General features: G+C 39.7%; 1 protein-coding gene across 4 annotated transcripts; it reads left to right on the top strand.

Moving 5' to 3' along the window:
- Window positions 1–770: 770 nt before the first annotated feature.
- On the top strand, window positions 771–13,197 carry LOC140778316 (pre-mRNA-splicing factor ATP-dependent RNA helicase DEAH10-like). Of its 4 annotated transcripts, XR_012107181.1 has the most exons (6): window positions 772–1,008; window positions 1,757–1,891; window positions 2,164–2,247; window positions 12,585–12,700; window positions 12,774–12,834; window positions 13,067–13,197. XR_012107181.1 is itself a non-coding variant. In XM_073122966.1 (5 exons), the coding sequence occupies exons 1-5, from the start codon at window positions 929–931 to the stop codon at window positions 10,830–10,832; spliced, it is 597 nt and encodes a 198-aa protein (XP_072979067.1). In that variant the 5' UTR covers window positions 771–928; the 3' UTR covers window positions 10,833–13,058. The 4 variants fall into 4 exon arrangements, 3 of the variants coding, with proteins under 3 accessions (XP_072979067.1, XP_072979076.1, XP_072979085.1); XM_073122966.1 differs by lacking the exon at window positions 13,067–13,197 and adding an exon at window positions 2,954–3,042 and having other exon boundaries at window positions 771–1,008; window positions 2,164–2,342; window positions 10,719–13,058; XM_073122975.1 differs by lacking the exons at window positions 12,585–12,700; window positions 12,774–12,834 and having other exon boundaries at window positions 2,164–2,342; window positions 13,067–13,181.
- Window positions 13,198–13,210: the final 13 nt, after the last annotated feature.

Below are 13,210 nucleotides of genomic sequence, written 5' to 3'. Positions count from 1 at the left end.
TTTTACTTGGTTAGTATATCTACTGTTTTTGTTGGAATTTGGTTCAAATTCAGATTTCAGCATTTTGCAAGCTTAATGTGCCAATACGTTCGAACGCAGTTCCCAGACAAAGACTGGGTGATACAGGCATTCGAACGGCCCAGCCGCGTTCGAACGCGAGCCAACCCGAGAGCAACTTTTGTGCAGGTGTTCGAACGGCCCAGCCATGTTCGAACACGGACCAACCCGAGAGTAGCTATTTCTGCAGGCATTTGAACGGCCCCCTCCTGCGTTCGAACGTCTCTTTGGTTCTACTGCTTTGATATTGGGCGTGTTCAAACGCGCCCCCGAGGATGTTCGAATGCGACGCGGAAAAACCCAATGTGAACTGACTCGATAAATAGAAATATTGGATTTTAGAGTTTTGTGTGGGCATTTTGTAAGAGAGAAAAACTTATAAGGGAGAGTCACCATTGTTTAGAGAGATGTTAGGATCGTAAACTCTTTGTATTTAAAGATTTGCATAGTGGATTAAAGATTACTCCGCCCGTGGATATAGACAAATCGCAGAACCACATAAACCATGTCTCTTCCTCTTTTCTCTTTATGGTTTGCATTTATTTGGTGTTTATATTTGTGATTACCTTGGGTATTTAACGTTCTCTATAACTAGCATATTATATTTGGAGTTCTCATATTAATATTGATATTAGCTTTGCTAATATTTAGTTTATCTTAAATTATTGCTATTCTATTTGGATTTGTTTGGGGGTGATGGGTTCTGCTTCCCTTACTCGCTGGTATTTGCACAACAGTTTCTGCTTAGGCAAGAGCTGCGAGGAAGAGTTTTTCGAGCTCAGAAGGGGACCATATTACCCTAGTTAATGTATATCGGGCCTCTGCAGAGTGCTTGAATAAGAGCAAAAATGCAAATGCTAAAGAAAGGACAATGGAAAAAGCTCTCAATAAATGGTGCGGAGATAATTTCATCAACTACCGCTCCTTAAGACATGCAAGAGATGTTCACAGGTTAGTGCATACTCATTTCGTTGACCAAAAAGATGAAAGTTTTGTCCTTTATGAAGCTACTTGCATCAGTATCACAGTTTTATCAAACATGGGTTTGAATCTATTACATGATTTTGAGAAGCATTTTCCAGATGGAAAAGGGGAAAAGAACTGTTGTTTGGCTAGAGGAAAGGTGCCATGATTTGTCCTGTCTATACTCACAACTGGTCTACACAGTTGTATCACATTTTTGTTTTTCTTCGAGGAACTATCCATTCATTTCCTTGTCTTTGAGAGCAAGGACATAATTGAAGATAGATATATTCTCTTTTATCAGAAGTTGTTGATAACTTTCAGAAAGAGGTCATCACTTAGTGCCTTAGTGGGGTGGTGAGGCTTCCCCCATGAACCAGTTGGTCGTGGTTCCTTGCCATAGAAAAGCCTCTAAATAATGGGGTAAACCTACATATATCTTGCCCTCTGTATCCTCCATTGCTGGGAGACTGGGAACCTTGTGCACTTTGATGCGTTCTGTTTATAGCTTTCAAAAGATATAGACGGTACAATTAATTCAAAAACCAAGAATTTTATTATAGCTCATGTTTCCCCTTTTAATTAATTGCTGTTGTCACATAATGTTTAGATAAAGTTTACAATCATTCTTGTGATATCATCATAGGAAGTTCATGAAACTAAAACTCAAAATTAAGAAATTTCTTTTTTGTCTTGTATCATGCCTTCCCTAACTTGCCATCGTTTACTATTGCAGCCAAATTCAAGGGCATGTAGAGCAGATGGGCTTAATTCCGTTGTCATGTGGAGATGACATGCTCCAATTCCGCAGATGCCTTACTGCCTCGTTCTTTCTGAATTCAGCACTGAGGCAACCAGATGGATCATACGGGTATCATTTATAATATGCATTCTAGTAATTGAAATTATTTTTAAGGAAATGGATCTATTGAGCTATTGAGCTCATGTCTGATGACAGCAAAAGGTAAATACTAAGTAATATAATTTACCTTTGTGTATTGATCTATTTAGCTAGTCGCATTTTGAAAAGCCTTAGCTTTAACAACAGATATCTAGCCCAATTGCGGATACATGTTTTAATTCTTGCTTGATAAATACTCTTGGTTGCTGATGCATCTTTTCTCATTCTAAAATGTTTGACAGGGCTATGGCAAATGGTCAGAGCGTGCAAATTCATCCTTCTTCAGTGCTTTTTCGGACGAAGCCGGATTGCATAATCTTCAATGAGTTAGTTCGAACCAATCAAAATTATGTTACGAACTTGACAATAGTAGATCCTATGTGGTTGCCTGAACTAGCACCTCAATATTATGCTACAGAAAGTTAGTCTTCTTATTCTATGCTTATGGTGTGGATCCAGGCTTAAATTATGCATTTTTCTTTTTCTTTTTCAGAAAGCTTAATTACACCTTGTGTTATGTGTACCGTGCTATTAGTTAGGAGAGAATTTGTTGTATTTTACCATATAGCTTATTCAGTTAGTTGAATCTGGAAATGCTGCATTGATAAAGCATTTTATGCTTATAAGCTTAGGTTGCCCCAGTACTAAGAATTGAGCTGTTTGCGTTAAAAAAGAAACATCAGATTTTCTTGACTTCATGAATGTTAACATTGACCTATACAGTATAAAGACATATGCAACTGTTGCACTACCCTAAACTGGAGTAAAATCTTGAACAGAGCAAACCAGCTTAATTTTTCATGGATACAAATTTGATAAGATGTTAAACCTTGTAAGACATCTGCATTAGGAGTTTTGATGCTTGCAGTCAGTTGTAGGCAAGAGTTCAGGATGATTAGAAGTAACTTTTTTCTTGGATGTAAGAGACTGTTTGGTTCAAATTGATCAGTCCACGTTTATAATGATATTATTTAGATAGTTGCATCTGCTATTGTTACTTGATATCTGAGATGCCCTCTCTTGAACACCAAGAATTGAAGTATGATATTGGGTTATCTGCACCAAGCCGATGGGATTTAGTTTCTGTGAAGCAGATGATGCAAGAGAAGCAACCTCTTCAGGTAATTTACCCTAATTCATTGATCTAGCCTATTTACAGTGTCTGCTTTCATGCTTGTTTTTTTCCTGTTCAATTTTCAAATTACAAGGAAATTGTTTCTGTTGTGCCAAATACCCAAATGAGTGAAGGAAGCGGAAGCAAAACTGATGCAAAACGTAGTGGGAAAAAATGAAGTAGGGAAATAAGAAGGAAAGGAATGGGGTTTCACACCTCCACCCTAAGAAAAAAAAGGTTTCACACCAAAATTCTCTAGAGAACAAATCACACAAACTTTCATTAAGTTCCAAAGGAAATACAACGGGTCTATATATAGACCTACAATGGAATTAAGCAAAAAACACCCTACATAGGAAATAAACAAAAGACACCCTAAATAAATAAAAATCAGAACCAGATCCCTATAGGAGGGATCATCAACTGTCGGCGCCTCCTGCGCTGGTACACACGCCATCGCGTCCTATCAGTGATGTCCGCATCATTCTCCCCGGGTGGGAGAGAAGTCGACTCCGTCGAGTGTGCTGCTCTGCTGCTCTCATACTGCTCTAAGGTATCAGGGTGATGCACCTCCAAATCGTGACGATCAAGCCATGTGTCATCAGATGTAGGTCGTCCTTTCCAACGTACTAGATACCGTTGGGATCCACTTTCTCTAGTTGAAATAATTTCATCATCTAAAATTTTATCAATTTCGTCTGCTGTGTTAGGTGGAATATTGGGAAGTGGAGGTAAAGAGGGTCTTTCATAAACAGGCTCATAGGTAGGCTCAGTATCTAGTGGGTTATCTGGAGTAAAATCTGGACCTTTATAAGCTACTAGATCCTCAATATTAAAAGTAGAACTGATGCCAAAATCACTAGGGAGATCTAGAACATAAGCATTATCATTAATTTTCTTGAGAATTTTAAAAGGTCCGGCACTTCGTGCATGCAACTTTTTGACAGTTCTAGGTGGAAACCGTTCCGGACGTATCCGGACCATCACAAAGTCTCCAACATTAAATTCTTTGAATCTCCTTCTTAGATCAGCTCGCATTTTATAATTAGTATTATTTTGAGCAATTCTGTTACTGATTTCTTTATGCAAGTCATGAATATGTGATGCAAATGCAGATGCAGACTCAGACAACCTATGATAATGGGACATAGGAATGAGATCTATAGGTTGTCTAGGTTTATAACCATATACTACCTCAGTTGGACTCAGACCTATGGATCTATTAACAGAATTATTGTATGCAAATTCAGCAGTTGGCAGTTTTTGATCCCAGTCTCTTAGATTCTCGCCGACAAGAGTTCTCAGTAGGTTACCTAAGCTCCTATTGACTACTTCAGTTTGCCCGTCAGTTTGTGGGTAGAAAGCAGTTGAATACTGAAGCTTAGTTCCCATCTTATGCCATAGGGTTTTCCAAAAATAACTAGTGAATTTTACATCCCTGTCTGATACAATAGTTTTTGGTAGCCCGTGTAACTTAACGATTTCGTCAAAATAGATTTTAGCAACTCGAGAGGCGTCAAAAGTTCGGGAACAGGGTATAAAGTGGGCCATCTTAGAAAATCGATCCACCACCACAAGAACGGAATCATGCTTTCGGGTAGTCTTTGGAAGTCCAAGCACGAAGTCCATACTAACATCTTGCCAAGGGCAATTAGGAACCGGTAAAGGCGTGTACAATCCTGTATTTTGCTTTCGCTGCTTAGCAAGTTGACATGTATGACATCGACTAACAAGTCTCATAACATCTCTCTTTAAGCTTGGCCAGAAAAATCGATATTCCGTAGCTTCGATAGTTTTTGCATGCCCAAAATGTCCTGCTAAACCCCCAGCATGCAATTCCCAAATTAAAAATTCCCTTAACGAGGTGCTAGGAATGCATAACCTTCGGGTCTTAAATAGATAGCCATCCTGCAAGATGAAACCATCTATTTCTCGAGTCTCTCCATTGCTTAATAAATTGTAAACTTCATGAAAATCCGGACATGATTCATATTCAGTTTTGATTTTATCAAATCCTATTACTTCTGCGTTCATCTTTGAAAGAAGAATCATGCGACGACTCAGTGCATCGGCCGCTTTGTTGTCGGCTCCGGACTTGTGTCGCAAGGTGTACGTGTAGTCCTGGAGAAATTCGACCCACCTACCGTGTCTGGCATTAAGCTTTTTCTGGGAATTAAGGTAGCAAAGAGCTTCATGGTCAGAGAAGATTACGAATTCTTGAGGAAGCAAATAATGCCTCCAGTGGCAAAGAGATTGAACCACAGCATAAAATTCCTTATCGTAAGTGGTATATCGTTGTCTAGTTTCATTCAGCTTTTCACTAAAGTAGGCAATCGGATGACCCTCTTGGCTCAAGATTCCCCCTATACCAACTCCCGAAGCGTCACAGGTGACCTCAAAAACTTTAGTAAAATCGGGGAGTCGCATAACAGGGGCTTCCACCATTTTCCTTTTGATTTCAGTGAAAGCTTTAGTAGCACTCGCTGACCACTTAAATTCACCTTTCTTGAGGCATTCTGTTATTGGAGCCATAATGGTACTAAACCCTTTGATGAACCGACGATAGAAGGTAGCGAGTCCATGAAAACTTCTCACGTCTCTTATGGTACGGGGTTCAGGCCACTCTTTAATAGCTTTGACCTTATCAGGGTCAGCAGACACTCCTTCAGATGAGACAATGAAACCCAAGAAAACAACTTTGTTTGTCAAAAACGTACATTTCTTAGGGTTTGCATACAATTGCTCTCTCCTTAAGACAGCGTAGACTTGACGAAGATGATCTATATGTTGCTCCCGAGATCGACTATAGATAAGGATGTCATCAAAGTATACGACTAAAAATTGTCCCATAAAAGGTCGTAATATTTGAGTCATCACTCTCATGAAAGTACTCGGAGCATTAGTCAAGCCAAAAGGCATAACTGTCCATTCATATAACCCATCTTTTGTTTTAAACGCAGTCTTCCATTCATCGCCAGGGCGTATACGAATTTGGTGATAGCCACTTTTTAAATCTATCTTTGAAAAGATCGTGGCCCCTGCCATCATGTCCAGCATGTCATCCAGACGAGGAATGGGGAAACGGTATTTTATCGTTATTCGATTAATAGCGCGGCTGTCGACGCACATACGCCAGGTTCCATCTTTCTTTGGCGTTAACAAAGCGGGAACTGCGCAAGGGCTTAGGCTTTCCTTCAGGAAGCTTTTTCTCAATAACTCGTCAACTTGTCGTTTTAGTTCAGCGTGTTCAGTTGGGTTAAGTCTATAATGAGGTAAGTTAGGAAGAGATGCGCCCGGGACGAAATCGATAGCATGTTGAATATCTCTCATTGGTGGCAATTCATTCGGGAGATCCTCTGGAAAGACATCCGAGAATTCCTCAATCACAGCAGTGGCTTCAAAAGGAATCGATTCACTAGGCTCATTTAGAGTTTCTCGAGCCGCAAGAATCAGAATAGGAGCTCCTTTACTCATCTCACGTTCAATACCTCTCGCACTAATCAAACTGACTTTATTGTCGGAGTGGATGGGATCAGAGTTCTTTTCCATCTTACCACCTCTAGGCTGTGATGGAAGAATCTTGATTTTCTTACCCTCATGTTCAAACATGCAGATATTTGAACGGCCATAAATATGCACATCATTATCAAATAGCCAAGGCCTTCCAAGGATAATTTGACCCACATCCATGGTCAATACATCGCACCAGATTTTATCCTTATAAGTCGTGAATTCAATTGGAACCAAACAACGCTCTTTTATTTCCAGCGTGGTTGAATTAATCCACGAAACCTTGTAAGGATTAGGATGGGAAACCGCTCTCAGATTTAGTTTTGAAATAATGGTGGAGGACACGGCATTTATACAGCTGCCACTATCCACAATTACTTTACAATTTTTACCTCCAATTTTCGTGAATGTGTGGAAAATGGAGTTGCGCCTCCAATCATCATTGACTTTAGGTTGAGAGAGGGCACATCGAACAACATTTAACCTTGTGGAGTCTATGTGCCTCAGGCACCCTAGGATATTTTCTTCCTCTTCATCTTCAAAATCTCCTTCTTCACCGTCTACATGGTGAACATATCCATCAAAGTCTTGCTCGGGGTCTTCTTCGAAGGGTTCCTCAATTAAACTTATTTTATACGGGCTCGCACAATTTGCAGCAACATGTCCATAGCCTTGACACTTATAGCATTTGACCCGAGGATTAATCTTAGAAAAGTCTTTCTCAATGTTTTTACCTTTGTATTCTACCTTGGGTTGTGAAGGGCTAGGGGTAGATCGATTAAAAGATTGACTAATAGATTTGGCTTGATGAGGACCTGTGGAGGATTTATGAATTTGAGTTCTTGTTTCATAATTTCTTGGGATGTGGTTAGGTCTAGACTCCTCCAAGTCTTGAACTAAGCTGTAAGCCTTTTCCAAAGTATCAACATTACGAGCAAAAAGTTCACTTCTCAATTCTTCACGTAGGCCAGCCCTAAATCTGGACAAAATTTGCATAGGGGTTTCTGATTCGATCACGCTACACCGAACAAGCAATTCATCAAAGGCCGCAACATAATCCTTAGCGGACTTACTCCCTTGGGTAAGTCGGTTCCATCTATCTAGAAGCTTAGGGTAATAGGAAGGCGGGAGGTATTTACGTTTTAGTTCATTTTTCATGTCAACCCAAATTTCAATTGGAAGCTCACCCCTAATCTCACGAAGAGTCTCAACGTTGGTCCAGTATTGATTTGCTTTCCCAGTCAATTTCATGGCAGCAAACCTGACTTTACGGATTTTCGACATATCATACCATTTAAAGTAACGGTCCATGTCTTTGATCCAGTCCAAGAAGTGTTGCGGATCTAGACGACCATCAAACATCGGAGCATCAATTTTAATGCTTCGAAGGTACCGTTCATCAGGATCTCGCTCATTCCCTTGAAAATGTTGACGAGGTAAAGGAGTGGGAGATTCACCACGTTCAAGGTCAGGGCGGTGATTATTTTGAGGAGCGGTGTGCTCACGGGGTCTTTCTACCCTATATAGTCGTTCATCGGTCACCCGTTGATACCCAAGCAAAGTATCTTGAGTATCCCTGATTTGTTGAGCTAAGGTACCTAGTTGTCCCATAATGTTGTCGAGCTTCTTACTAAGTTCGGGATCCATACTGTTACTGCTGGACTCACTAGAATCACTAAGAAGGTAAGCCTTACCTCTACGAGTTGGCATACACTAATATGCAATGAATGAGTTATGAATTGCTTTATATATTTTATTTATATATATATATCCCTTTTTTTTTTTAATCTTTTTAAATTTATGCTTGCTAATTTAAATAATGTTCTAACCTAATGGAATGCAGACGTCTCCTATATTTAATCCAAATACAAATGTCTTAATCTAAATGATATGAGATGTTATGCTATGCAATCAGGAAAATTTTAAAATGAATACTTAATTGAATTGAGATTTTCTGTTCAGGAGGTTCAAAGACTAATGTCAAGACTAAATGGTTTTTAAACAAAAGTCACATTAATAAATGCCAAACCCTTTAAATTTCTTTCCAAAAATTAAGATAATGCTAATATTCTATTTGGCACTGTTCATCTCTTAATATCAGGATTAAAGCAGATAAGGTTTCTCCCTCACTATATGTGGACAACAGGAATTGATAACAGTTTAGAGATGATACTAAAAAAGAATGACCCAAAAATATTTAATACATTGAAAAGATCACATACCTGACCATCTGAAAACAAAAAGAATTGAAATTAACTAATTTGTCTTCACCCTTTTCTTCCTCCTCTCACAACGTGTCCCTGTTCATGTCCGGGAGGGAGTGGTCAGCAACAGTATCGGCGACGTCGGCGGCAAAGTCCGGGACAGTGGTGGTCGCCGTTGACTACGGCAGGGAACGAGGCACGGGAGATCACGGCGCGGGCGTCGGCGTCGTCAGTGATGGCTGCAGACGTCAAAGGAATGGCGTCGTCAGGTGGAGTGACGGCGTCAGGCGGCGTCGTCGGGGCGGGGCAGAGCCGGGGCGGCGTCGTCGGGTGGAGTGATGGCGTCGTCGGGGCGAGGCAGAGTCAGGGCAGCGTCGTCGGGTGGAGCGACGGCATCGGGTGGCGTCGTCGGAGCTGCGCTAAATCAGGGTGGCGTCGTCGGGGCGGGGCAGAACCGGGGCGGCGTCGTCGGGGCGAGGCAGAGCCGGGGGCGGCGTTGGGGCAGCAGCGACGGCGTCGGGTTAGGATTTTGGTGTGAGGTGAGGGGAAGGTTAGGGATGAAGTTGGGTAACGGGTTGGGAGGAAATGATTAAGGGGTTGTGGGTTTAGTCTAATAAAGTTTGGGTTTTGGGCTAATGGGTTTTGGGTTTGGGTTTGATGGGTTTAATGGGGTTGGGTTAGTTTTAAGTTAGGGAGGGAATTTGAAAATTGGAAATATTGGAGGGATGAAAATTAGGATAGATAGGATTTGTTGGGATGTTAGAGAAGAAATAGGAAATTTGGTAGGAGGTTTAGGGGAAGAAGGAATTGGTTGGGATTTAATAAAATTAAAAGCAAAAATGAAATTTTCGAAAATTTGAAACACTGATTTTTTTTTTTTTTTTTTTTTTTCAGCAAAAGATACGTGCTGTTTCTTTTTTTTTTTTTTTTTTTTTTTCACAGCAAAAGATACGTGCTGTTTCTTTTTTTTTTTCTAAAAACAAATAAAAATAACGATGGAAACTAGATAATGCAACAACAATCAAATTTTTTAAGGATTTGGAATCTTACACGATAGCGATTCCTCTATGACAAAAGATTTTTGTTGTTCCTCGTCGATGGTAATTTCTTTGCTCGTTGTACGCCGGATTTCTTGACGTTTCGGTGTTCGTGGAGCGATTGGTCGTGCGAAGAACAAATGTGGAGCGACGTAGAACCCGGGAGGAGGGGCGTCCATAAACTAGGATCCTTCGCTCTGATACCAAAATGATGCAAAACGTAGTGGGGAAAAAATGAAGTAGGGAAATAAGAAGGAAAGGAATAGGGTTTCACACCTCCACCCTAAGAAAAAAAAGGTTTCACACCAAAATTCTCTAGAGAACAAATCACACAAACTTTTATTAAATTCCAAAGGAAATACAACGGGTCTATATATAGACCTACAATGGAATTAAGCAAAAAACACCCTACATAGGAAATAAACAAAAGACACCCTAAATAAATAAAAATCAGAACCAGATCCCTATAGGAGGGATCATCAACTGTCGGCGCCTCCTGCGCTGGTACACACGCCATCGCGTCCTATCAGTGATGTCCGCATCAAAAACCTTTCACCCTCAAACAAATCTAAATAGAATAGCAATAATTTAAAACAAACCAAATATTAGCAAAGCTAATATCAATATTAATATGAGAACTACAAATACAAGATGTTAGTTGTAGAGAACTTCAAATACCCAAGATAATCACAAATATGAACACCAAATAGATGCAAACCATAAAGAGAAAAGAGGGAGAGACACAGTTTACGTGGTTCGGCGATGTGCCTACACCACGGGCGGAGTAATCTTTAATCTACTATGCAAATCTTTAAATATAAAGAGTTTACAACTCTAATCTCTCTCTAAACAATGGTGGCTCTCCCCTATAAGTTTTTCTCTCTTGCAAAATGCTCACACAAATCTCTAAAACCCAACATTTCTATTTATAGGGCTGGTTCATATTGGGTTTTTCTGCGTTGTGTTCAAACACTCTCGGTCAATATCAAAGCAGCAGAACCAAAGGGGCATTCGAAGGCAAGAGGAGGTCATTCGAACGCCTGTAGAAAGTTTGCTCTCAGATTAGCTTGCATTCGGACACGACTGGGCTGTTCGAACGCCTGCATCACACAGTCTCTGTTTGGAAATTACGTTTGAATGCCCCTAGAACCCGTTCGAATGCACCGGCACATTAAACCTGCAAAATGCTGAAATCTGAATTTAAGCCAAATTCCAACAGTTTCTACTGGAGAATTTCAGCAATCATCATTAAATTTGTGCTCTCAGCATGGTTTTACTCCAGAGGAATAGATGCCTTACTTTTAGCTGTTGAATGCTATGTAAATCCCTTCTTTATGATGTCCTTCAGACCCAATTCAGAGCTTATCAAACAGATGAAATGTATTCATGCCAAACTAACTCAACAAAATGCCGTTATGGAGCTTAGCAGCAACTTCCAGGGGGAAAAGATTGATTTAGAGACAGTAGCTGATCTTGAGAAAAACAGAGACAACTGTTACAAGCTGCCAAGCTGGACAGTGAGTACCATAGGACATTTTATGGTGAACCTTATAAAGATGATCTTGAAGAGGATGAGCAGTCCATTGAAATACCCCAGGGAGATATACAATTTTCTGATGATTTAATGTAGATCAGGAAAAATTAGGCTTTGCATTGTCTTTTTATCGTCCAGCAGTTTCAGAGAGAGCAGTACTCATCTCATGAAGTTCTTCTCCTGAGCCTGCTGTTTTTGCTGCATTCTGCAACTAAACTATTTTGTGCTCCAGAGAATGTGATTGATATAATACTGCTGTCAACTGAGAATCTTAATTCACTGAGATGTTCTCTTAGATACAAACACATATTGCTTAAACCTTTCTAGTTTCTAGTAGTTGATGGTGATTAATGCTATGCTATTTAAAATGGAATTCTCTATGTCTTGCGGTTTTCAACTTAATGAGTATGTTCACTTTAGGGAATCTTCATAGCCTAGTGGCCCGTGTGATCTGTCCTATTTTTACTTTCCCATGCTATTGATAATCTTGAACTTATTATCATCCTTTGTCACATTGGTCAGCTATGTATATATATAAATTTGTGGAGCTGGGCAATTAAAAGAACAAATCATGCATACCGAGCTTGATTAGGAAGAATGGTAGGCTAGTATTCAATTGATAGTACCATGGATTCCAAAATTGGCTGAGGATCTGGATCGGCCATTTGATATTGGTTCGAACTTGAAACCAGTTTTGGTCTAGGATTGGCCGTATTGGCCTATCCGTCTCGATTGTATCAATTAAAACTTGTTCGTATTGGTCAAATCAGTCGAAACTCATTCGTATCAGTCGAAATCAGTAGTATCATCCAAAACTAAATTTTTTTAAGATTCAGATCACGTAGGAAGAACATCAATGTAGGAAGAACATTAGTGGCACCTTTTAGTCTTACGTAAATAGTTGCAGGGTCTAAGCACAGTACTTTTTTGTTAAATTTATTTCATCATTTTAAATGTAAGGGGGTACTAAAATCCCCATTCCTAGACATGCAGGGTGAGATCTTCAGCTAATTGCATTGTTACTGTTCTACCCACTCCATAGATAACTGTTTAGTTTTTATAGGTCCTATCTTTGACTTCCGTCTAATCATATTTTATTTCTTCTCAGGAATCTCAGGTTTACAAGTTCTCACTTTATTCTATTTTGCTTTCTTGCTTTCTGAGCCAACACCACCAACAACAAGAGCATGCCTCAGTCCCAATTATTTGGTATTTGTTGGTTTGGAAATCTAAGCTTAAGTATCCTATATGTGATCATGTTTAGGAGCTAGAGGAAGCGAAAATCGAAGTGGAAATTTGTCAGAAAGAAAAAGCACTGCAAGGAGTATCTGACCACACCCAGGAAAATGACTTATAGAATCAAACTCTACCGACTAAGCTGTAGTTATCTATCATTGGCTTTGCATTACTTGTTTTATCCTTCTTTGACTAATACTTCTTTTCATTTTGGCAGATTATAAGGTTGCATTTTCCTTAAACTACTTGACTGCTAGTCACATCACATGCACTAATGAGTAATGAATACCTCCATTCCCTCTTGTTTGTTTTTGTATGCACTCTTCATGTCTTTCTTTGTTGAATAAGGTACTTTTCAGAACTAAAAAGAAAAAGTTCAGTAGAGTTTTGGACATTGAAGAGGCACTCTGCATGTTCACTCAAACTGCCTATCACGAAAGATATCAACACTACCTCATTTAATGACCATTTTACTGCAGTTTTAACACCCAACTTCTAATAATTTGACAGGATCAAGTCGCCTATAAGGAATGCAAGACAATAGCTGCGGTCATTTTATTCAAAGCGGATATGGAGAAACAGATTCAAAGGAATAACATAACCCCCTAGTGGTGGTAGAGACTACACTTTATTCATCACGCTCCATATATATAT

Source organism: Typha angustifolia, chromosome 3 (genome assembly GCF_048772165.1).
Source record: "Typha angustifolia cultivar Huaian chromosome 3, ASM4877216v1, whole genome shotgun sequence".
Classification (NCBI taxonomy): Eukaryota; Viridiplantae; Streptophyta; class Magnoliopsida; order Poales; family Typhaceae; genus Typha; species Typha angustifolia.
This window is presented reverse-complemented; position numbering and strand designations above follow the sequence as displayed.